Source organism: Oryzias melastigma, linkage group LG5 (genome assembly GCF_002922805.2).
Source record: "Oryzias melastigma strain HK-1 linkage group LG5, ASM292280v2, whole genome shotgun sequence".
In the NCBI taxonomy this organism is placed as follows: domain Eukaryota; kingdom Metazoa; phylum Chordata; class Actinopteri; order Beloniformes; family Adrianichthyidae; genus Oryzias; species Oryzias melastigma.
The window spans coordinates 180,180-205,030 of record NC_050516.1 but is presented as its reverse complement, the minus strand read 5'-3'; the positions used below and the strand labels follow the sequence as shown (position 1 = coordinate 205,030).

The window sequence follows — 24,851 nt, the reverse complement described above, 5'->3', positions numbered from 1 at the left end:
TCTGTCCAGCCAGGTAATTACTGTATATCCAGTCCACCAGATAATTTTATCTTATTGTTATTAATGCCCCGATGTTACCTTACGCTTAAATATAACTTGCATCATTTTGACAAAGTATATTTTTATGAAAAGTAAAAAATTGAGAGTTATTTAAGGTTTAAATTGATTTATTCTGGAATAATATTCCTGCCTGTTTTTATTCATAGTTATCATAAAAGGTTACGATTTTAAAGTTGTAAAATTTTAGTTTTTGTATGATTAATAACTGTTTATTGTATTGTGTACAAGGTTGTGGGCAAACCAAATTAATGTTTGTATACCTGCTACTAGTACAGTTACTCTTCAAGGAAATTAAGAAAATACTTCTAAAAACTTTTTTTTAAACAAATTCAGATTAATAATAAGAAATTTTAAAAATCGGTTAATGGAAGGAACTCAATTGTAGAGTACAACTAGATTTGTGTTAAATAATATTTGTTGTTTGAATCTCAGCAGAGCTTTACCAGTATGACATCACTTCCGCTTCGCATCAACCTCTTCCGTCTTTGTGTCCTCGCCATTTTGAATTGCGTGTTGATCGCTGCTCTGGTCAGCTAACATGTTGGCCTGACCGCTAATAGAACTTAGAAAAACGACCTAAAGAAGAATAACTTGCTTTGGGCGAGTTTTACTCAGGGGTTTGGAGCGTTTGCTAATCCGGCAACCTTCCCCCATGATTTGTCCCTGCAGCTGATAATTTGTAAAAAGACAACTATGATGCCAAAGAAACGAGCCTAGCTAGTAGTTAGCCAGAACATCAGCACCGGCGGGCAGCAGAGCATCGGTTCATCATCACATTTGGACTGGAAATAAAGTAATCTGTTCTCGTTTGGTGTCATGCCAGAGACTCTATCAAGCTGATTTGTAGACACAACTTAGAGGTGAGTGAAAAATGTTTAATAAGATAAGCTAAAGGAAACAACAAAACCTTCAGCTAATAACACCTAGCATGCGGTATTGTGATTCCCATGCAGATGTGAGCGGGTAAAGATGCTAAAGGCTGCTAATGCTAAAATCATAACGCATATAATTGTGTATAGTTGCATTGTTTTTTTCTTTGGTGTGCTGTGATAAAATAACTGTGCATTGGTATTTAAGCCAGGGTACACTAGCATAAAAAGTAGAGTTGGAGAAAAAAAAACTTCATAATTAAAGTCCGCTATTTCCAACTTATTGTTCGTTCTTTAGCTCACGCTTCTTCCCAAGTGACCTACAAATGAGGCACATGAGTAATTACAAAGCAAAGAGCAACACATTTCTAAGTCAAACGTAAGAAAAGTTAATAAACCGCAGGACTTGTCTCTAAGCAGATTTTTCAAATTGCATATGAAGCTGTTGAACTGTGTAGGTTGGAGCGTTCTTCTCATTCAAATCAAAGTTACTCTATTTATCCGGAAGGATCTTCCTTTGCTGGTGGAACAAAGAGCAGAGAAAAACAATCATAAGTTAAATCAGTGGCCACCCATACGCTCAGTAAGATACAATGTATATACTCAGACCTGAAGCAACCAATCAAATAAATATATTTAAATAAACAATTAAAAGCTTAAGATGCTACTGACATAGTTGTATGACAGTCGAATTGAGGTTGGTTCAGGATAGTCTAGCTCAGGGGTCAGCAACCTTTAACAGTAAAAGAGCCATTTGGGCTAGTTTTCTACTGATCAAAACCTAGAAGGAGCCGTATAGTCGTACTTTAGCCTTTAAGAATTTTGGATTTACAGTCATTACCTTTAAAATAATTAATAATAATATTGTTTTTGGCACAAACAAAAGCAAAAATATTAAAAGAACTTAGCATCTCTCAAAATGCGATTTTTATTTATTTTTTTCTTCTCTAAGATTAAAGATGTTCTGTGCCAAACAGGATCATCTAAGTGCAGCTCTGGGCAGCAAGTAATCAATGTTGTGCAGCATAAGATAACGTGCTTGTAACTCATTTAAGATCAGACTTTTTACCAAAGTTTTGCTTTGCATATAAAATTTGGACATTCTGAAGGTAGCGTTAAGCAAGCAAAGGTTCTTCGGCTCAACAGGGATGTAAAAACCTACACAGTTTATCATCATGTGCACCCCAACTATCAATGTATACATTTAATCAAAATTTTATAAATGATAATTAAGTAATCCTTACTTTGAAAAAATGCTATTTTCTTTTTCCTTTTTTGTTCTTTTTCCACTCTTTGTCCTCAGCAGTCTTAATTTGTGGGCTTTGTTTATTTGTTTTCTTTTGGTAGTTTTGGTCAGGCGGCCCTTAGCAGTGAGCTGCTGACTCAGTTGGTCGACATGTCTGGGTCAGCAGTCTCCCTAACTTATTTTATGTTTGGCCAAGGATCCACCATGGAGAGATAAAAGAGCCACATGTGGCTCTGGAGCCGCAGGTTGCAGACCCTTGGCCTAGCTGCAGAGTGTAGCTTGTAATCACTAGTTGCATAGTGTAGAATTAATGCAGAGCAAAATGATAATGTTCAGGAAGGAAGGTGCTGCTCAGTGAAGCCTTTGAATCAGAGCAGCAACATGAAGCTGATGCAAATATCTGATCATTGATAACACATGACTAAAATCTATTTATTTGGTTCAATATATGTCCTGCTGATTTTTTTTTTTTTTTACAATTTGTTCTATTAGTATGTCTTTACCAATGCTATTTTGTGGCAATACTTAATATTCATTTTTTATTTGAAAACAGATGTATTTTTTACAGATATACTTTTTAATTCTATTACACAATAATTTCATAATGAACCTGAAACTTGGACATTCATTCCAGAGTGTTTAATTTGGCCATTCTTTTTACATGTCAATCACAAAAATTGAGAAAAAAAAGTTTTTGTGTTTTATAATAAAAGGTCAAACTTGAAGAGATAAAATCCATCCATCTTCTTAACCGCTTCGTCCCTTTCGGGGTTGCGGGGGTGCCGGAGCCTATCCCGGCTGCTGATGGGCGAAGGCGGGGTACACCCTGGACAGGTCCCCAGTCTGTCGCAGGGCCTCAATCACACACACATTCACTCTCACATTCACACCTAGGGGCAATTTAGAGTCACCAATTCACCTATGAAGCATGTTTTTGGACGGTGGGAGGAAGCCGGAGTCCCCTGTGAAAACCCACGCATGCACGGGGAGAACATGCAAACCCCAAACAGAAAGGTCCCAGCCGGGAGTCGAACCGGGGCCTTCTTGCTGTGAGGCAAGAGCGCTAACCACTGCGCCACCGCTAACCACTGCGCCACCGTGCAGCCAAGAGATAAAATAGAAATGTAAAAATCCACCAACAAAGCAAACACAAGGTCAAAACAATGTGGAAAAAAAATAGGCGAAGCTCTCTTGAACAAACGTGTATCGTAACTCTTATAATGTTTGTTTTATAAAAAAAAATGTTTAAAGCTAAAAGCTTTGAATCATTCACTTTAATTTTGAATGAAAACAGTGCCAGTGGGAGGGGTCAGTTTCATTCTTCCCTTACTGTAAACAATTGCTATGATTGGCACCAGTTCCTGAACTCACTGGTGAGTTCATGGACTACTGGGGGTGAATTCACATGTTTGTGATTTATTATGTCGCTATATGAAATTATTTTTCTAATTCCAACTTCAACATTTTTTTTTATTTTTGAGAGGCAGGGATAACCTTACATATGATTAGAGATTCTTACTTAACAAAAGTGAAACATTAATTAATAAACTATGAAATCTTAGTAGTTTCATCATGTTTGAGTGTGTTTTAATTACTTCAGTATATATATATATATATATATATAATAAAAATGATTCGACAAAGTATAGCAGAGTACATATCTTCTTTCTGGGTCTAAAATAAGAAACAGACTATTGCTTTAGTGGCAACGACAGTAGTTTTAGAATAAGAGTAATTGTTTAAACAAATGGTTCCCAAAGAAAACACACGAATTTAGATTTTAGACATTTTTTGTAAAAAAAAAAAAAATAATTTCTTTTTGTTACATGTCATTTTTTTACATTTTAATGTTTGTTTTTTATATAATCATTTATTTGATTTATATTGTTTTTTAATGTATATCTGAGAGTCATTATTTAAAAAAAATTTAGGGCATGTTTACTCAGTCAGTGATTCCATTGTCTTTCAGGAGAAATGTACCAGCTTCCAGTTAACAATCTCTCAAGAATCAGGAAAGCCAGGAAAAAGGTGAAAAAAACTCTTGAGGACATTGGACTGCAGTTCTGCAAGGAGGCTGCAGAAGTAAGTTTTTCCTTTTTTGATCTCAGTCAGGGAAAATAAAGTAAATAAAGATTATGTCAACAGATCTAACGTTAAATTATTACTGATGACATTTTAAAACATAGCTGGAAGTGGAAAAGGTGCTCAAGCTTAGTTTGCAAAACTCATCAATGTACAGGGTTCCCTCATTTATATGAGTTTTAAAAAATAATCATTGGAAGGTGAATACCACTAAGTATGACTGCAGATGTTTAAAGGCTGTAGAAACCTGTCACTACACATGTTATACAATGTTAATGTCTGATGTATTGTTGCACCACTTTCTAGGAATTTAAAGATTTTTGCCCAGATGAAGAAACTGTGAACGATGCCCTTTCTGTTGACATCTTCTCTTGGGATCCATCAAACTCTAAAATACAAGTAAGTTGTTTTTTTTAATCATTATTATCATTATAATTTAAATTTTAGTAACTTGCATGTTATTGTTTCTGATTTTGTCAATTTTCTAAAAATTATCATGTCCTCAATACTTTTCAGAAATACAGGTCAAAGACATTTTGCTGCTCGGAGTGCTCATTTTCTTCAAAATATTACTCTGGCTACAAGAACCACTTTCGTCATGTACACAGAAAGCTCCTCGACAAAAGCATCCTGCTTAACTGTCCATACTGTGCATTCATCGCAAACAGGGGGACCATGGAAACCCATGTTAAAATATTCCATGTACCCATTGCTTCATCTCTGTCCTATGGAAGTCCACAACAGACATTGCCGGAAAGAAAAACAAATCTTGAAAGCAACACAGTGGGACAAGGACTGAAGACAATCATTTTCTACTGCAAGAAATGTTCACTGCGGGATCCTCTCTATGATGTTGTCAGAAAGCACATCTACAGGGAACATTTCCAGCATATTGTCTCACCATACCTTAGTATGACAGCAAAATCAAAAGTAAAAAATGGAGCCAGCTCTGCCAACAACATCCTCTTTTGCAAACAGTGTCAGTTCTGTTCGCGTAGCTATGAGGCATTAGTGCAGCATGTTTTAGATTACCATGAACGCATTGGCTCACAAGTGTCAACCATGATCGGACATGCTAGTGTTTTAGCCCCCGCCTTTTATCCTGCATCTGTAGGTCACAAGACGTCTTTGGTCGTTGACAACAGCCAAACACTTCGATCTCAGCTAACTGTCCAGCCTGCAGTTAGCTATCTACAGTCCGCACCTTCTATAGTTAAAAACAAGTCTACCTTGCCCATGATTGAGATGCGTGCGCCTGTTACTGGCCACAGCACCGCACTTGAAAATAATGGTACTGGAGTGAACACTGCCCAAACACAGAAGTGGAAAATATGTACCGTCTGCAATGAGCTCTTCCCAGAAAACCTGTACAGTGCTCACTTTGAGAGTGCTCACAAGGCCAAGAAGGTGTGGGCTCTAGCCAAGTACATTATGAAAATCCACAACTTCACCAGCAAGTGTTTGCTTTGTAACCGGTATCTTCCCAGTGACACGCTGCTTAACCACATGCTCGTTCATGGGTTAACTTGTCCTCAGTGTCACACTGCGTTCAACAGTGTTGAGAAAATCATAGAGCACACCGCTCTGGCACACCCTGAAGAGTATGTGGGACCCCCTGGTGCATCACCGCTAACTTTTGATCTCACCTTTAAACAGGGAAGATCTGGTAATATTCAACTAGCTGTCCTTACTTTTAACATGAAAGAATCAGTCAATGGTCAAAATCAGGCTGCTCCAATTCGGAAAAACCTTTCAGTTCCCGTGAAACTACCCCCCGTCAACATGATCGACAAGGCCAAAACTTATGCTACACTGATACACAACACTGAAGTTGGAAAAACGGTTTGTCCTCTGTGTTTCACAATTCTCAAAGGCCCGATCTCTGACTCCTTGGCCATGCATCTGAGGGAGAGGCACCAAGTCATCCAGACACTGCATCCTGTGGAACAGAAGATGACATACAAATGCATCCATTGCTTAGGAGTTTACACTAGCAATATGGTAGCCTCCACAATCACGCTGCATCTGGTGCAATGCAGAGCTGTTGGGAGGAACCAGGCAAACCAAGGTGTCAAGTCTGGACTGACTGTTAACTCGTCAGGAGCTGGCATTCTCAAGAGACAGCAACCCACACAGGGCTCCATAAACTCCAAGAGGATGAAAGTATCCAATGCACATGACATGTCAGACAAAGCTACATCTGACGGCCTTGCATTGGACCCTACAGGATACAGGCACAAGACGTCTAAGGTCAGAAGAGAGTTCCTGACCTCTTACTTCAACCAGCAACCTTACCCATCTTCACAAGAAATCGAAAAGTTATCTACGAGCCTGTGGGTATGGAAGGCTGACATTGCTAATCACTTTTCTACAATGCAAAAGTTGTGTGTAAGAAAGTGCAGGACCAAAAGGGTCTATGTCAAACTTGGCTTTGACATGCACATTGTAAAGAGATATAAACACAACTTGATTTTTGACAAAGGAAAGCTTGTTGGAATTTCAACCAGGACTCCTGGCTCAAGGATAAATGTTCCCAACAATCAAAAATACAGGAGGAGTCTTAAACCAGTCCCTGCCTTAAAGCCCTCCACCTGCACAGAAACCATTTCCATTGACTCGGATACAGATCCAGAGACGGAAGATGTAGTGCTAGTGGACGAGGTAAATGTGAAGGAGACCTCTGTGGAGTTGAGCGTTCCCCCAAGTGACATGGAAAGCTCTGCACAAGATGAGAAAGAAAATGAAAGTTCTCTGTCAATTGTAATAGAAATTCAAAGCCCCCAGCAGGATGAGAAAGAAAGTCAAAGCCCCCAGCAGGATGAAAAGGAAATTCAAAGCCTCCAGCAGGATGAGAAGGAAATTCAAAGCCCCCAGCAAGATGAGAACGAAATCCAAAGCCCACTGCAGGATAAGGAAGAAATTCAGAGCCCCCAGCAAGATGAGAACGAAATCCAAAGCCCACTGCAGAATAAGGAAGACATTCAAAGCCCCCTGCAGGATGAGGAAGACATTCAAAGCCCCCTGCAGAATAAGGAAGACATTCAAAGCCCCCTGCAGAATAAGGAAGACATTCAAAGCCCCCAGCAAGATGAGAACGAAATCCAAAGCCCACTGCAGGATAAGGAAGAAATTCAGAGCCCCCAGCAAGATGAGAATGACATACAAAGCCCCCTGCAGAATAAGGAAGACATTCAAAGCCCCCTGCAGGATGAGGAAGAAATTCAAAGCCCCCTGCTGGATAAGGACCAAATTCAAAGCCCCCAGCAAGATGAGAACGAAATTCAAAGCCTCCTCCAAGATGAGAAAGAAAATTTGAGTTGTCAGCCAAATGAGAAAGAAGACCAAAGCCCTCAGCAAGACGAGAAAGAAATCGAAAGCTCTCCGCGAGATGTTACAGAAATCACTGAAGAAAATGAGAACTTTCTGCAAAATGGCAAAGAAAACATTGGAGAAAATGAAAGTTCACCGCAAGAAGAGATAGCGAATTGGAGCTCAATGCCAGGTGAAACAAAAAATGAGAGTTCTCTTCAAGATGACAAAGAAAATGAGAGCTCTTTGCATGATAATAAAGAGAATGCTGGCAACAATGACATTTCCCTGTAAGATGACATGAGAACTCTGCAAGACAGAAAATGCAGGTGTGCACCTGTCTTCAAAATAAAGCAGTTAGCTGTAGTGGAATTTAAAACAAAAAGATCTCTGGTAAAACTTCATGAAAATGAAATTGGAACTCTTAACTTTTTGAACGCATACATTTAAGGGATTATTCTACATTATACTGTATCTCATTAAACGTTATGTTAGTAGTTTTGTATATACTTAGGTCATTGTTAGTTTCTTTGCATTTTGTATTTACTGGTTATTGTCACATCTTTGTAATATTTTACTTGTTTACTTTTTTCCATTTGGCTAAAATGAACTTTTATGTTATTTCACTTATAGAAAATGTACAATATGTCCAAAGTGTATGTAAATGATTTATGATGTGTTAATAAAAGTTTTTTGATGTATTCTGTTTACTAAAGTATTATTACCAAGTCTGTAATTTTTAATTAAGAATTTTATGTTAAAGAGTTTTAAACAAAACGTTTGGACTACTGGTTTTCAATCAGGCAGTAAGAAAAACAAGGATTAAAGGAAGCAACACAAATTTTTCGTAGCTCTAATTGATTCTATGTAATTCCAAGAAGTAATAAGACGGTAATACAGGCGTTCAAGATATACATTGCTGGATTGGCTACACATATTTTAAGTGGATCCAAACTTAAGCTGTCTCACACCACGATGGCTGCTCATATTTTCTTTCATTAAAGCTTGTGCAAGCTACACATTTACACAGTTTTCCGAGTGATATTGCACACATATATTTCACCAGTTATGTCTGTAATGCCCTTTTTTAACCTTGAAAAGGACATGGGATGAAGCAAAACTAGGTAATTTCTTTTAAAAATAACGTGTGAATAGTCACTTTTTTGTTGATTTGAATAAAGTACTCAAAAGCGCAATTTTAAGTTCAATTTTCTTGGTCTATATCCTCTGTTGTGAGAAAAAAAAATGACAGAAGAACATGTTTAAAACACGGATTTTTAAAATCGTCTTTTCCCCCCATATTTTGTTTGACATTTTTTGTCACTGAACACCAAATGAAGAGGAGGGAAGGGGCCAGCTCAGAATTTTCTGGAAATCCTAGTTGGTGATTGGCGAAAGGGAGCAGAAGGCGGGACTTGTGTCTAACTCGGTGATCCAATTGGCTCTCTTCCAGTGTACGTCAATGAAGGGTCAAAGTAAGATACTCTTGCAAAAAAATGTACGTTTTTCTAGTCTCCTGTTAATATAGTGTGCGTTGATCAGAATGCTGAATCAGCACCAAATACATCCTGAAATTGCTGTAAGTATGACTTGCTGAAGTAAAAAAAAAAAAACTATATAGCTCTGGTTTCGACATGCTTACGTTGTTTTGTTTTTGTTGTGTTTCCTTAGCAGGTAGTTAGCACACAAAGCTAACAATGTTAATATCTTACTTCGAGGTTCGTAAATGAAACTGGTGGTTAAAAAGTTGACACGAAGAGACATTTTTTTGATACAATACGCGCTGTGAGATTAGTATGTTTAGCTAGGAAAAAATATGGATTTTGGGGTAATTCTGGTGACTTTGGTACCAGTTTTCGTTTCATTTTTCGTTTAGCAGACTAGCTAACTCTGGTAAGATTGTATACAATTGTTGCATTTTTCTACAACTACCTTCTATAACTTAATATTCAAAGTGAACGCATATTAACTTTAGCCATATTTTGAAAGTATGCTTCAAAGTAGATGCATAAATTGTATTAACTGATACCTGCTGTGCATTTGCAGGTAGCTGCTGCATAGAGGGACTGATGTGACAGATGACTAAGTGGAAGAAATCATGGCATCTAAATAGGTTGGCTTCACGCTGGAGGTCTAAGCTTAAACAATGTCCCACTGTAACCGAGAGCTGGTGCAGTTCTATTTAGGCTATAAGATGTCATCCAGAGACTATCCTGTGTCCCTGCTGAAACCCACAGATGATGGGGGACAAACTGCAGAGGACCGCTCTGCTACCTGCAACGGCACACTGGTCAACAGCGAGGACGGCCAGCTGAAGAAGTCCTGCCCCTGTTGTGCTAGCATGGATGCCATCAAATCCACCCTTAAAGATTCGGCCAATGAGTTTGAGCGTCGCTTCAGTCAAGGTTTTAGTGATCTCTCTCTGCAGTTTCACATCACTCCTGACACGGCCTACCAAAACTTCAAAAGTGTGTTGGATGAGCTGTTCAAGGATGGGATAAACTGGGGGCGTGTTGTGGGTTTGTTTGTCTTTGGTGGTGTGCTGTGTGTTGAGTGTGTCGAGAGGAATATGAGTGAGCTGGTCTCCCGCATTGCTGAATGGATGACCATGTACCTAGACGAGCAAATAAGTCCATGGATCCACAGTCAAGGAGGATGGGTGAGTCTCCCCCAGATAGTGACTTTTTTTGTGTAACTGTATAATTGTGTGTCCAGGATCAAGCAGATGGTGTCTGTGCTTTTCTTAAATGTGTATGTTCACATTAGATTCTTATCTTCAGTTTCCTTCTCATTCAAAGGTCTGTTTTTGTCATGTTTTAGTTTAGCATTTTTAAACAGGGGTTCCAGTTAGTTAATTTCAAATATATTAAAATATTTTTCACTTTTGAGTTCTTTTACTTGTCAGAACGTCCTAAATCCTGATACCCAAGAATTCATCTTAAGATATAAGTTGAACATTTTGTCAGAAACTTGACTTCCTCAGTTCTATAAGGAGGAAAAAACAAATATTTGACTTTTACTAGATCATTTTACTTTGAAAAGGATGTGGATTTTCTTTGAGAACTTCCCGTCAACTCTGTTTAAATGTTTATGAAGCATTTCTGATATTTATGGTAAAAATTAAGCCTACACATTTCTATTGAACTAGCAGTTGAATTGCACTGATATATATATTCTCCCACTAAAGACACTGAGACTTCTTTTCCTCTCTGGGATTGCAGGATTGCTTTGCACAGCTGTATGGGCAGGATGGCGCTGCAGAAGCGAGAAGATTTCAAGAGACGCTGAAAAAGTGGACGCTGGTCGCAGTGGCACTTCTAACCGGACTGCTGCTTGGTTTGCTCATTGCCAAGAAACGGTGATGGTGCTTCATGGTGCTCGTCTCTTCATGCACAAGTTAAGCTAAAAGGCTAATGTTTACATTTTAAAATCTCTGCTGCTGCACTGACAGGCTTTTGCTAGGCTGCATTACAGCAAGTTGTGTTACAGCCAATAGTGTAGTGCAACTGTTTTATCTTTTTAATGCACAGCAGAGTGCGTCATTTAGCAAAGAATCTATTCTTCTGACTGGAAGCTCTTTAAATGAACCTGATAAGCTAAGAAACATTGACACACATCTTTTAGTTTTGCATTAACAGACAACTATGTGTGGTCACACAGCTGACTCTTATTTTCATTTTGTATTGCAAGGCTCCTTGTGTTACCTGTACTGGAGTTTAGGCATGCTTCAAAATAAATATATTTATGCTTTTTTTGTGTTTTTTTCATGTTTGGAAAGGATGCAAAACAGTGTCACATGGTCAGTTTTATGTTATATTTCACAACTCCTTCTCCTTAAACTAAATAGTTTGTTTGCTCAGTGTATCTGATGACATAATAATTACTCAAAAATAGTAAATATATTTTTAGGGATTATCACTTTATGCACACTAATGCTCACTTAGTTAAGGTAATCAAAATTTAGCTTTTATAAATCAATGTAACATTAGGCGTAAAAGAATAAAAATAGTTAAAATAATTTTTTTTAACATGTCCTCTATGTATTCTCTTGAATAAATGTTTTTTTTGGGGGGACAAAAACAGCAGGTTCTTAATCTGTATCTCTGTATGCTATATATACAATACTATAGAACTGGCCGCTATAGAGTGTCCCTAATTCTAAAACAATTTAAAAAATTGCCAAACAACCAAAACATAACTAGTTTGATTCAACCTTATCAGCTTAAGGACATATCTCAGCTTTTGATAAGCAGAAGGGTTAAGATCCAATGATTCACCATGAAAACAGACAAAAACTGTTAGTGGAAGAATAAATTCAAACATATTTTTAAACTCCATACCAGCATACATGCCTAAATGAGAATACATTAAAACATAGTGGCAGTAAAAAAAAAACAAAAAAGAGGATCTGCAAGCAGAAGTTAATTAAATAATGACATAAATAAGTGGTTTTGTGTAGATTAGATATAATCTAAACGACCGAAAGAACTGCTGTAGCCGTAATGAATGAAATAATGTTCAAAAATGTATTACTATTTCACTTCATGTAAATAATGAATGTTGCTTTAAGATTACACATCCATCAAGGTTTTCTCCGGCACAGAATTCCAAAGGAGTCTTCATTTGACCAAAAATAAATAAACACCTCCTTAGAGCTTTTAAAAAGTGTTCTCATTTTAGTCATAATCAAAATAATGAAACTCAAACAGCAACATTCACTGGAAATTTTATCCAACTACAGAAAAATTTAAATTATGGCCAGGGTACTAGATAATGCGATAATTTATCTCAACTTGAGCTCTCATATGGTTGATATTTACTTATACACAAAAGGAATAAATCTTATTTTTATGTCTAATTTCTCTTGCTTTGAAAAAAGTTCATGTTCAAAGCTTTTTTATGAAAAAGTTTCAATAATGTTTTTCACTATATACCGTAGACCTAACAAAAGTACGTGTCTACTGTGAAACTAAAAAGTGAATTTAGTTAAAAATCAATTTCTGTGCTCAAGTTATTTATAAAACTGAATGTTAAAATATCACATATGTTTTTATTTGAGCAAACAAAAAACAATTTTCTTATCAAAGTCAGTTGACATAAAATTACTGAAGAATGTGACTGAGAGAAGGTGCTAAAGAGCTTCAGTGATCAAATGAGAAGTTTTTAAAAAGCAAAGAACAGTAATTCTATTGCTTATTATACATTAACATACTGTCTAGTGAAAAAAATCTTTGATAAGATAAAACCATTTAATTTATTTTATTGAATTAATGATTTAAGATCAATTCCATGAATAAAAAGGTAATTCTGTGGACTTTCTGGTGGGACAAGTCTAAACTTGTCTTAGAGTTTCTTCAGGTGAGCATGTAACTGACCGAGTTAGGTTCATATAAGCCACAGCCTTCCTTTTCAGATTTTGATCCCAACCTGAAAGCATCAGCACCTATGCACTGATGCTCTGCAGTCTATTTTGACTGTATGTGTGTATTTCTGTTGTCTGATCTAATTTTTGGGTTGTACTGAAAGCAACTTCAACGTTTGGTAACATTCTCTTAGTGGGATTAACAAAATCTATTCTATTCTGTTCTGTTCTAGTCTAGTCTAGTCTAGTCTATAGTCTACCAAATAAAGCAATTCCTCCAAAGACCACTGGAACCTGGTTGCAGAAAGAAGCGATTCTAAAATGAATCTCATGGGGAAAAAAGCAATATACATCCTAATTAACCCCTTGATGTCTATTAATGCATCAAACCACTTCAGGTCTGAAGTTAACTTGATTTAGCATCTATTTTAAAACAAAAACGCAAGTGAAATGTTTTTTTATTGCTAGAAATGTCACGGTTTCTAAAGTAATTTATGTTTCTTTATTGTTTTTAATAACTGGGATGAAGTCATTTATGCATTTATCTTGACTGATAGTGTTATAAATAAATTTGCATTTGTTTAGGGGCATTGTTTATGGCTGGTGTGTGAACCAATGGGGCATCAAACTTTTCTTAGTCCCGCCCAATTATCCCATTGTTAAGTGGAGTAAACTCAAGTCAATCTGCTCCTCTCCCTTTGAGGTTATTTTTTACCAGCGGGTGACATCCAGACCCATCCATGTCCACACGTCTTTACTAAGTTATCAACAAGGTCAGAGCAGAAATTATCTGTTTTTTTTTTAAACTGTTAGCCTGACCCACATTACATTATACATTATTTTGGCCTAAATTAGTTAAGATTTGTGCTTCTTGAAACAAACTGCTAACATTAAGGAAACATAAATGTCACCATATTTGAACTCAATGTTTAAAAAGATAACTAATTTACTACCATTTTTTTTCAGATTTAAACTTTTTAAAGTAAATCTAGCATAAAAAAGTGAGTTATTACACATCCACCCATTTTCTTAACCCCCTGTATACCTTTCGGGGTCACAGGGTTGCCAGAGCCTGTCCCGGTTACTGTTGGGTGAAGGCAGGGTACACCCTGGATGAGTCATGATCCATTTTGATTCTTTTCTTGTAAAATCCTGTTGTCACATTTTACCAGGTATTCTGACTTAGCTTCTCCATTTTTTTTAAATCTGTTTTAACTCCCATCAAATTTTACATTTTCAGTGCAAACACAGCCGTGTGTTACTTATTTCCTCATATTTGCAAAGCACCACATTACAAACATCATGTTTTTACAGAATTTATTCAAAAGACACATAAAAAGGTACAAATGAAAGCGCTCCTGAGATGCTTGATGAACCTGCTGTGAGCTTTCAAATAAAGCTCTACTGTAATGTGTATCAGCTGTGTGTTATCTCCTAACTGCAGTGTTTGGGGTTAAACATCCTGTCCACGGTGTTCGTTGGTGCAGCAGTGTTGTGTTTGTACCGTGTGGGGGTGCTTATGTACCATAGAAGGATTTCTCCAATCAACAACTTTTTTTTTAAATTATGGGACTTCAAACTTTATTGCTGATCTGCTGTGAATTTATCTTCATCGCTGTTGTGAGTCTTTCAGTTTAGTTTGGGTTTATTGAAGTTTTCAACACATTAAAACACCACGCTGAGTTATATCTGAGTTAGTTTCCTGCACAAACATAAAATCTAGGAAGGATCTGTCAGTGTAAGTGGAGGCAGTGAGACAGCATGAGAAAGCGAGCTCGCTAACGGATGGCCCTGTGAGTGAGCCGGAGCACGCCTGTGGTTGCTAATCTATCCCCGTCATTTGCTCCCATTTCCCCAGAGTAAAGCTGGCAGCTGCTGAAGATAAACAGCAGATAGAGACAGTTGAGGAAAGAGTATAAATTATGGATGTCCATGTCAAAGTGCTACACTTTAGTTCTGCGTACTTGCCTTTGAGCTTATGATTCATGTTTCTCATCTTTAGTTGGTTTCATGGAATCAAGTGCAAGCTCTCTGTGAAACCTTACAGGGATTGGTTGGCTTCCAGTGTCACAAATCAAAGTTCGTGGACCAATATTTGTGGTGTGTGGGACGCTCACAGAGCAGTTTAAGATGCAGTCCCCTGCATTTGATGTTTGCAGTGAAGCGTGGACCAATCAGGAACAAAAACCACCCACGACCGATGTAGGAGATAATTTATAGATCGAGTTGAGTGAAGCGTTTTGCCGTGTATCCACAAAGTCCTCTCAACAGTTTGAAAACTGTTATTTACAAACCTTCAGATGACTCCAGTGATAGGTGGGTCTGACATCTGAAGCACGCACTGTGGTCCTCACCAGCTAACTGACAGGGAGTGTGAGAGTGGCGGTGCCTGCAGCAGGTGGATGCTTCAGGGCCTGTGGCCTCCTTGATAGCTTATCAGTCATCTAGCAGTCTTGAGTGAGCGACCCCAGCCCTCCTGGCCCACATTAAGACTGCACTGTACATGGACGCTTGCCTCTGTACTTAGCTTCTGCACTGCATTTGCAAACTGTCCTTGATTACTCATGTCTTGTTTTTTTTTTATTTTTTTTTACTTCAATGTTTCCTCTTTGTTCCTCATAAATCTGTTGGAAATTTCACCACCGCAGACTAATCTCCTGAGACATGACCCCCAGTGGTGGCACAATAAAACCCCACAGCAGTTATTTTAGAAGGACACCTCTTCATAAACGATCACAGTGACTCTTCGTGTCTAAAATGATCTTTTTTGTACACTCACTGGCCACTTTATTAGGCACACCTGTCCACCTTCTCGTTAACACAGATTTCTGATCAGCAAATCACACTGCAGCAACTTAATGCATTTAGACATGCAGACATGGTCAAGACGAGCTGCGGGAGCTCAAACTGAGCATCAGAATGGGGAAGAAAGGCGGACTTTGAATGTGGCATGTTTGCTGGTCTGAGTATTTCAGAAACTGCAACAACCTTGAGGCAGATGGGCTACAGCAGCAGCAGACCACACCAGATACCGCTCCTGACAGCTAAGAACAGGAAACTGAGGCTACAATTCACACAGGATCACCAAAATCGGACAATAGAAGTTTGGAAAAATTGATGACTCTCCATTTCTGCTGCAACTTTCAGATGGTAGGGCCAGGATTTGGCATCAGCAGCATTAAGGCATGGATTCATCCAGCCTTAAGTACCAACGATTCAGGCTGGTGGTGGTGGTGTAATGGTATGGGGGATATTTTCTTGGCAAACTTTGGGCCTCTTTGTACCAACTGAGTATGGTTCCAACGCTACAGCCTACCTGAGTACTGTTGCTGACCATGTCCATTCCTTTATGACCACAGTGTACCATCTTCTGATGGCTACTTCCACTATGTCATCAAGCTGGAATAATCTCAGACTGGTTTCCACAGTCAACAGATCTCAACTCATTAAATCATCTTTGGGATGTGGTGGAAAGGGAGATTGACATCATGGATGTGCAGCCAAATCAACAGCAACTGCTATCATGTCAATACTGACCAAACTCTCTGAGGAATGTTTCCAGTACCTTGTTGAATCTATGCCACTGAAGGAAAAAAATGGGGTCCAACCCGGTACTAGCGAGGTGTACCAAATAAAGTAGCCAGTTAGTGTCGTTTGTATCGGTATTTTGTTTATTTTCACTGTTAAGAACTGTTTTAATAGTCATAGAAGCTTTGATATTCCAAATTACTTTATAGCTGAAGACTTGTGGGTTATTAGTATTATTAATACTTTTGCAGGTTTGCAGGATATTATCTCTGAATCATAGATAGAAAATTAAGGGATGCAAACTTCCCCTCGGTTCATTTTTATAAATGAGTAAAAACAGATGTGGCCTAAAGTGGGTCGGTCATTAACCGGCAGAGCTGGTCTGTGTCTGAACCAGGTGTGAGCGAAGCACTTTAGTTAAGTGTTTGTCACTTATTGTGGACAGGAGGATTTGCATATCTGCTTTGCACAATTACACCCTCAAAGTGAGGCACAAAGGCATCACTGTGCCTGAGCAGCGGACAACAGATGCGCCACGCAGTGCTGCCATCAGGCCTCCGAGGATTCAAATCATTTAAAGCAAACACCTCCAACAGAATAGGTCAAACGTTTTATTATACTCTCTGGTTTCAGTGTGGTAGTATCAATTATGCAAATACATAACAGTGTCCCGTTAAGCATACATAATAGAAAAGGAATTCTTATAAAGATGTAGCCTTCAGATTATGTTAGAGTTTGCTTTTACAGCTGAAAGAATTCCATCTCACGTTTGTCACGTATTAGGTGGAGGAATTTTTAAACTTCACACAGAAAAAAAACAAATTGTGTTTTCTGATAAAATACAGTTATTTAAACAATTCACATGGTAATATTATATACAAAAACACACTAAAAAACAAGAAAGCATTTCCAAAAAAGCAGACAAAGAGCCGATTTCTTTTCACACCAGTGTTGGCACCATTCCCGTGTTGAGGTGGTGCGGGTAAGGTAAGCTGCCGGAGGGGTGCAGGGGGGATGGCGTTGGGATGAGGTGCGGTGCATGACCGTATGGGAGGAGAGTTCCAGGACTGAAGGAAAAGCCGCTTTCATCCAAAGAAGCTGCCTGACCTGCCTCCGAGTACGGCTCCAGCAGAGCGGCCTTCTTGCTCTTCTTATTTTTGTTAGAGACTTTCCTGTTGCGGGTTTGAATGCCTTCTTTCTTCATGGTAAGAGGCCTGTTTACCTAAATAAAGAAAGGATTGACAAATTAGAAAATTTTATTTAACAGAACATCAGATCCAGAGTAACTGTGGACCAAACACTCACGTTGTGCAGCTTAAAGTAGAGTCCACAGGCATTGCAGACCGGCTCTCCGTTGGCGTTTCGTCTCCACAGCGTTGTCGTGCTTGTGTGGCAGTTGGCACATTGGGTTCCTGCACGCTTGCTAACAATCTGAAAATTACAAAGATTTTTTTTAAAAGCACTGTATATATTTAACATTTCAGTGGAGCCAGAAATCTTCCATTTGCTGCGTACCAGCCTCTTCTTGGGGCGAATCAAAGGCCTGTTCTGGCCGTTCATCTTGTGGTACAGTCCGCAGGCGTTACACAGGTAGTGGCCTGTTCCATCGCGGCGCCACAGGGGTGTAGCTGTGGCTCCACAGTTCACACACTCTCTGGCCTCTAATGAAGGTCAGATGGACAAATGATCATTGATCTTTACAGAACTAACCACAGGCTGTAACATTTAAATCTACACTGGGACTACATTTTGTGAATAGAAGAAGAACACAGGAATGTTACAGAAAAATTACTTTATCTCCCAAGAAAAATGAGTATCAAAATCATACTTTTAAGGCTACATTATGATTTACCGCCTCACCTGGGGTGGTTGCCCTTATCTTGTTGCGGAGTTTGGGAGAGTAGGAGGGGCTAATCCATGCTCCGGCACCAGAGTACAGGGCCGCAGAGCTGTAATCCTGCGGCCCGCCCATGTAGGAGCTGTAAGGGCTCAGCATGTGTGAGTGAGATGATGGGGTGTACAGGCCCCCAGCAGCAGGCGTCAGGTTCAGGAAGCTGCTACTGCTGGCCCCCAACCCGCCAAGTGGGCTCAAGCGCTCCGCCTTGAGTGCCTCCTGAAGCCGGGGACTCTCCCTCCCTTCCCTGCTCGGGGATGAGGTGGTGAAGGAAGGGGTTACCCCGGGGGTGTAGAGTGAAGTGGGGGTATGTGAGTGCAGTGGGGTTTTGGAGAGGGGGCTACTGCTCCAGGTGGAAATGGTGGGGTTGTAGGGTGAGTTCAGGGAGTGGCTGGGGGGCCCATCCAGCAACTGGAAATTGCTGAGGAGGCCGGGTGAGAACACCTGTCGGACTTCGGAAGGAAGAACAACGGAGAAATTGGTGATTTGAAAGGAGTGAAGGTCAAATACAGTGTGAGAGCAGGTGCTGGTAGTCACCTGAGCTGTGTCTGTATGAGGACGGTGCTCGACTGTGGCTTTGGTTGGAAAAGAAGGAAGGCAGGCCGGTGAAGTCCGAGTCCTGACTGGAGAAGAAAGCCTCCCCCTCCTCTGGAGGCAACAGACCCGGATCAGAGGAGAAACTCGCCAGAGGATCAGAGCTGAGCAGAGAGGGGGACGCCCAGTGGGACTGCTCCGAAGAGTCTTCCATGCTGGCAGCTTGAAACACATGAAGGAGAACCACGTTATAGCCAATTTCCAGCTTTTTGGCACTCATTTCTGTTAAGTCACATTTAAATGTTTGCGCTTTCACTTTCATTCAAGCCGATGCTTTATTAACCGAACACCCCACTTCACCGGTAAAACTTAAAATTATCAGGCCTAAGATCTCTCGACAGCAGGCCTTTTCAAACTTCCTTTTCTAGGATCCTCATTTGACTGTGGCTGAAAGTGAAAACTAAAAATAATGACTCTATAAAAGTAGAGATACAGCCAGTAACCTGTCACTAAGTGGGCCTTACAGGCATGCCGGTTAGAGGAAAACTATAGATGTGTCCCCGGGGGACATGGTGCTCGGTGGACAAACCAGCACAAGCTCCTGCAAACTGAGTCAGGTAAACTGACAGATTCTGACAAAAACAATCCAAAGTTGTCATCAGAATTGCTTCCACTTTTTATTACCAGAGATATAGTGACCCTGTAAACCATTATTTATGTGAATTCTAATGAAGGTGAAGGCTGCTCTCAAAGTATCTTTGCAGAAAAAGAGAAGAGGAAAGAAAAGAAGGCTGATAACGCCTGAGAAAATCTGATAGACAGCACAATAACAAAGCTAAATATATGTCCACCTCCAACCTCATCTCATCTGATTAATAGAAATCTGCAGAATTATAAATACAATACGGTTTATTCACGAAATTCATAAAGTGCAAAACTGTCTCAAAGCGGAACACAATCTAGAAACACAACTAACATAAATAGTTTTTGTAATTCAAATAATTCCTATTGATTCTAGATTACTATCAAGACGAAATCTTTCCAAAGAGGCCCAACTTTCTCATCTGTATTCCAAAAATAACCTAAACAAGTGGGCACAGATTACATCAAAGGGTTTTCGGTGTGAAATAATAGGTGTGAAAACACAGCGGGGCGAGGACGGCGAGTCATGGATGGCTGAAGACTGCTGAGGCAAAGCAAAAAACAACAACCTGCTTTTCTGACTCAAATCGAAGCAAAACATCTTCAGATGACAAGAAGTTTGGAATTCATTCTATTATAGCAAATTTGAATGTGGAACAAAACTATGTACTCATGATTTTCAAAATATGATCAATTTGAATTTTTGCATAAGATATTAACACGAAAACTGGTGAGGAAGAAGAACTGCAATAAGAATTTCCTTCCAAAAAAAAAAAAAAAATGACGTGAAAAACTAGCTAAAGTGATCAAAACACTCACCAGTGAAAGATTTAAGTAACAGCAATTAGCATGAATTGCAATTCAAGTGTGAAATACAATCCTTTGGAGTATAGGAGCGACCTGAGACCCAGGGGAGTTGGACAGGTCACCTACCTGAGTAGAGGTCACAGAGCGGCGGGCTTTGGCACTCAGATGCTGTGCGGACGGTCGCTCGGATCGATTGACTCCACCTCAGCCGAAGCTGATGGCTATGAGAACAACTTCTCCAAGCACCAGCAAAGTTTATGGCTACGAAACAGCCCGTGGGAGGGGTTGGAGTCAACTTTTTTTGAAGACACACCTCTCCGGTCCACTTAGAAAGAGCTTACAGGATGGTAGATGTCTTCACATCTACAAACCCAAATTAAAAATCACTTTTGACACTTTATCGTCTGCAGCGCGAGTGACGGCTGTCTTATCAAATGTTTGTGGAGGCGTGTGCTAAAGTAAAGCGGTCATCTTAAAATCTTAGTTCCTCTAGTCTTCCTTTAAAGCTGCTTGTGGAGAATGATAACGTTCATGATTTTAGATCCTCTGTAAAGAAAAAAAAAGAGGACATCAGCACCAAACCACAGCTGTTATCAAACCTTTACAGGATGGAATTTATTACTATTTCTGATGAATTTATTAATACTTAATGCAATAATAAGGACACCCGGGTGACCGTGATGATGGAAGGGAATGTTTTTGTCTGTTGATGAAATGTGCATATGCTTCCTGATAAGAGCAAGCCCACATGGAAAAGAGTTTGACAGACATTTGAACAAAGCAAATATAAAATGCAAAGGCTCCATTTCTTTGTGGTCCAGCAAAGCTTACAGTGGAACACAGTAATGCAAATCGCCACAAGAGTTGCAATCATATGGGCAAGATATGGTCTGGACATGGCCCAGCACTGCACAAGCCCGACACTGTCCCCAGTCATTTGCTAGTCAAAGCAGCTCTCCAAATTTCCTCACTCTTTGTTCATTTACAGTTTTCAGGGAAATCAGGGGGGGAAAGCAGTTGGGAGGAATTATAGCCATTTTTCAACAATGTGCACTTTATAAAAAAACCCACAACAGTTAAAAGAAAACTTTCAATTGCAGATAACCCATATCTGTTAGGCCAGATGCAAATCAAGTGAACAAACATGGAAACTTTGGCAGATATGTGCAATTAAAACTACTTTCCCAGTGAATTTGCTACAGTTGTGCTTGAAATTCTAAGGAAGGCTCTGGAGATCATCACCTCCACTAAAGTTCATCACAAAGCAGTGAATTGGGGTGACGTTTTTCTCTGTCTTACTGCCCCTGTGATCTTCTCTTTTGAGAATGTGGAGAAACAATTCAGTATTTTTACTTGTTTATTGGGGGTTTCAGTTTTTTTTCTATGTAAGCTGGTGATAAATGTGACGTTCATCAGTAAGATAGCAAGCAAGTCATGATGACCCATTTATTTTCAGCAACATTTCCACTTCTGAACAGGAAATCTGACAGATGGGAAAACAGGTGAATTTCCTTAATTAGCCTCTGACTCATTCATCCATCCTATATTGTTTGGGTTATATTGAAAGAGAGGTGAGGAGATCATTTTCAATACTTTGGAAAATGCTAGTTTGGCTCATTTTTCTGAGTATAACTCTGAAGTTCACACGTTTTTCAGTTTTTCTGTCCCCTTTCAGAAAAACTTTGTCCAAACAAGAATCCGATGATCAGGGGAGGCTGAGTTCAGTCTACGAGGAGTCAGAGTGGCACTTTGGACAGCTGGGCAGGGACGCGCTCCTGAAGCTGCGTGAATGCCTGCAATGCCCTGATAAGCGCTTATCAAGATGAAAGGCGGAGGCCAGGAATTGCAGGCCCGCCACTCTCTGCTTCATCAAAATGGCCATCATGAGGGTCTTTGGGGCCTGCAGCACCGGGCATCACGACACAAGCTGGACACACCCTAAAGGGCTTGTGTTGTGATGCTCTGAGATGACCCAACCGGTTTTGTTGGACAGTCGAGAGGCTTCCTGATGAGTCCTGATGATGGACGGCTCTGTGTGTCACAGAGGACTCTGATGACAGCCTTCAGTTCCCAAGAAACTGGCTTCTGTAAAGGCGGAGGTCTTATCTCTTCAACGCAGGGCTCCAGCAGCAGCGTTATACCCAGGAGGGCTCTCGCCCTCCCACACACACATCAGACACACAAACAGTACTCAATGGTTTTACAATTGTTGTTTCTTTATATCTTACAGTATTTTTGATCCAGACTTAAATTAACCTTTTCATTTCAGCTAATATGTTACCACATAATAATTTGTTTTTATCACCAACAACTCTTTATCCTGTTGTAGACAAGTAAGAAAAATTAAGCATAAACTGACAGTTGGCACCTGTTTTATGATCTGCAAATGCTTAAAATAACCTTTTGATTTCAATTTTTTTTTTTTAAGGCTTTTGCCTAAATTTGATTTTTGAAATTGATGGCATACTTAAGTATGTCATTTTTATGTGTTTCACTAAAATGAACAAAATATGCGTTCACATTTTGGAAAAATTTCAATAACCGTCTTACCTCTTTCCAATCAGGAACTTTTCTCCATCGACATAAACTCCCTGGATTCTCAAAACTTAAATTACTTAATGGTATATTTTAAAATAAAAATGTAGTTTTACTAAAAAACTTTTAATTTTAATTAAAAGAATCAGAAGTAAATATGTATCTGATTTTGCATGAAATCAAATAAGAAGATAATCTAAAATACATTAGTACCAAAGTTTAGCACCAGTAAAGATATTAGTTCAGCATTTTTGAAGCACAAATGTTAAAACCAGGGTAGAAGGTTCATGTAAAAAACGTGTTTTAAATTCGAAAAGTGAGAATTTCAAAAAGAAAAACTACATCAAAAGAAGGTTTTACTGCTCTCTAGTGGGAGATTTAGAAAAACAAACATAATTTGATGTTTCTTAAAGAGAATATCAATTCCACACACTGAGATTTAAAGTATAAAACCATAACAAAGTGTATGGTTTGGTTGTTTATATTCTGTAAAATCATGTTTTCTACATTTGTACTGCCTAGCTGACATAAAAGTTTCACTCTGTGTTTATTTTAATATGTGGTGACTATAAATCCCAGGTTAATGATGAATCAGAAAACTTTCATCGACTTGGTCTTGAACTGTCGCCACCTAGTGGATGTGAAGATAACAATAAGTCAGAATTTAAAGACCAACTCCAATGAAAACCGTGTTTTCGGTGTTTTTAATATGCTCTTGTAGCATTTTTTTCATCATGAAGGACACAAGTTAAATAGTTTAATATTAAAACTGAGTTTCTGAGTATTTATTTATTCAAACCTTTTTGGATAAGTAGCAGATGAAAACCTGCAGTTTGAAAAATCTCTGGTTTGTGAAACAGCAACTGTCATGGGCGTGTTGAAGTCGCCCTCCTGCACTCCAATTCTGATGCATCCACTTGTGCATAAATAGATCCATTAATGTCTTGACATTCTTCATCTCTCCTGGCATCAGGCTCAAAACTTTACAGCCAGATAGCTCCAGTATTCCTCACTTTTTTTGGCATGCTAAAGTTAGCTTGGGCTTGTGCACCTCACAAGCTTGTGGGAGAGAGTGTGAACAAGAGCTGATGGGAAATTAGAGCAGGCTAACTTCCCTTCCGCCCACAACCCACAGGTGAATTTCTAATGAGCTCCTGCTGCACTGCAGAAAAAAAGCCTTAAAAGGCCTGCCTTTCAGAGTAAACTATATTCATATATGTGATCATATTTTACCTTTGGCACATTTATGAAATATGAGTTATTTTTGCAAGCTCTTTTTCTAACCCAAAGTAAGAGAACTCAATCTTTGCAGCACCGCCTTTGGCTCCTTGAAGGTGCCACTCATTTCATGACGCCAGAGTCGGCCCCAGCAGCATGTCTGTTATTTACCCATTAACACAAACAACATCTGAACTTTTGTAAAGATGGATGTGCATATTGTGCATATAAAATGAATGTGTTTTGCTTTCCACAGAGAAAGTGGGTTTGTGTTTTTAGCCTGGGGGTGGAGCTGGCAGCACAGACTTATCCTAGAAGGGGCTGTTCCCTATTTATCTACGTCATAATATGAGGACCCACTCATTTTTGTGGATTGGGAAGGGCTGGTGCTCAGAGAGAAGAGTTTTAATGGAACGTTCATGGATGTGCTTTGAGGTTGTTGTTGTTGTTTTTAAATGAGGAATAACCATCACAATACACTTAAATGCTCAAAAAAGTTGATATTGCATGATATAACCCATTTTAAAAATGCTAAAAGATTTTGATGTAGTCTACAACTGCATAATCATAAATAAAAGACAGCTGATTGGAAACAATTTTACAACAGAAAATTAATTGTTTTTTCCTAATAAGACTCTTTTTATCAATGTTATTTTAAATTAATCTGTGTATTATTTATACCCAATAAAGGGATTTAAAGAAATAAAACGATTTAGGACCCTAATTTATTTGAGGTTTCAATTTAGCAATGAAGCTGTTTAGACG

General features: G+C 39.0%; 3 protein-coding genes across 5 annotated transcripts; 2 read left to right on the top strand and 1 right to left on the bottom strand.

The window, feature by feature from the left end:
• The first annotated feature begins 531 nt into the window (after positions 1 to 531).
• adnpa (activity-dependent neuroprotector homeobox a) lies at positions 532 to 8,267 on the top strand. The gene is made up of 4 exons (XM_024269830.2): positions 532 to 920; positions 4,145 to 4,257; positions 4,564 to 4,656; positions 4,774 to 8,267. The coding sequence occupies exons 2-4, from the start codon at positions 4,150 to 4,152 to the stop codon at positions 7,858 to 7,860; spliced, it is 3,288 nt and encodes a 1,095-aa protein (XP_024125598.1). The 5' UTR covers positions 532 to 920; positions 4,145 to 4,149; the 3' UTR covers positions 7,861 to 8,267.
• Positions 8,268 to 8,926: 659 nt separating this feature from the next.
• On the top strand, positions 8,927 to 11,318 carry LOC112144934 (bcl-2-like protein 1). Of its 3 annotated transcripts, none has more exons than XM_024269831.2 (3): positions 8,927 to 9,145; positions 9,613 to 10,225; positions 10,788 to 11,318. In XM_024269831.2, the coding sequence occupies exons 2-3, from the start codon at positions 9,713 to 9,715 to the stop codon at positions 10,926 to 10,928; spliced, it is 654 nt and encodes a 217-aa protein (XP_024125599.1). In that variant the 5' UTR covers positions 8,927 to 9,145; positions 9,613 to 9,712; the 3' UTR covers positions 10,929 to 11,318. The 3 variants fall into 3 exon arrangements, with proteins under 3 accessions (XP_024125599.1, XP_036067663.1, XP_024125600.1); XM_036211770.1 differs by lacking the exon at positions 8,927 to 9,145 and adding an exon at positions 9,266 to 9,284; XM_024269832.2 differs by lacking the exon at positions 8,927 to 9,145 and adding an exon at positions 9,311 to 9,459.
• A 5,731-nt stretch (positions 11,319 to 17,049) lies between these two features.
• Positions 17,050 to 20,749, bottom strand: gata1a (GATA binding protein 1a). The gene is made up of 6 exons (XM_024269117.2): positions 20,460 to 20,749; positions 18,888 to 19,106; positions 18,317 to 18,802; positions 17,972 to 18,117; positions 17,762 to 17,887; positions 17,050 to 17,678 (listed from the first exon to the last, which is right to left on the bottom strand). The coding sequence occupies exons 2-6, from the start codon at positions 19,096 to 19,098 to the stop codon at positions 17,397 to 17,399; spliced, it is 1,251 nt and encodes a 416-aa protein (XP_024124885.1). The 5' UTR covers positions 19,099 to 19,106; positions 20,460 to 20,749; the 3' UTR covers positions 17,050 to 17,396.
• Between the last annotated feature and the right edge of the window lie 4,102 nt (positions 20,750 to 24,851).

Bases quoted from the DNA above. Each gene is read 5' to 3' on its own strand.
- adnpa (XM_024269830.2), top strand. From the start codon at position 4,150: ATGTACCAGCTTCCAGTTAACAATCTCTCAAGAATCAGGAAAGCCAGG. The intron at 4,258-4,563 runs GTAAGTTTTTCC...ACCACTTTCTAG, and splicing joins TCTGCAAGGAGGCTGCAGAA to GAATTTAAAGATTTTTGCCC. The intron at 4,657-4,773 runs GTAAGTTGTTTT...AATACTTTTCAG, and splicing joins CATCAAACTCTAAAATACAA to AAATACAGGTCAAAGACATT.
- LOC112144934 (XM_024269831.2), top strand. From the start codon at position 9,713: ATGTCCCACTGTAACCGAGAGCTGGTGCAGTTCTATTTAGGCTATAAG. The intron at 10,226-10,787 runs GTGAGTCTCCCC...CTGGGATTGCAG, and splicing joins TCCACAGTCAAGGAGGATGG to GATTGCTTTGCACAGCTGTA.
- gata1a (XM_024269117.2), bottom strand. From the start codon at position 19,098: ATGGAAGACTCTTCGGAGCAGTCCCACTGGGCGTCCCCCTCTCTGCTC. The intron at 18,803-18,887 runs GTGACTACCAGC...TTCCTTCCGAAG, and splicing joins CTCATACAGACACAGCTCAG to TCCGACAGGTGTTCTCACCC. The intron at 18,118-18,316 runs GTGAGGCGGTAA...GACCTTCATTAG, and splicing joins GATAAGGGCAACCACCCCAG to AGGCCAGAGAGTGTGTGAAC.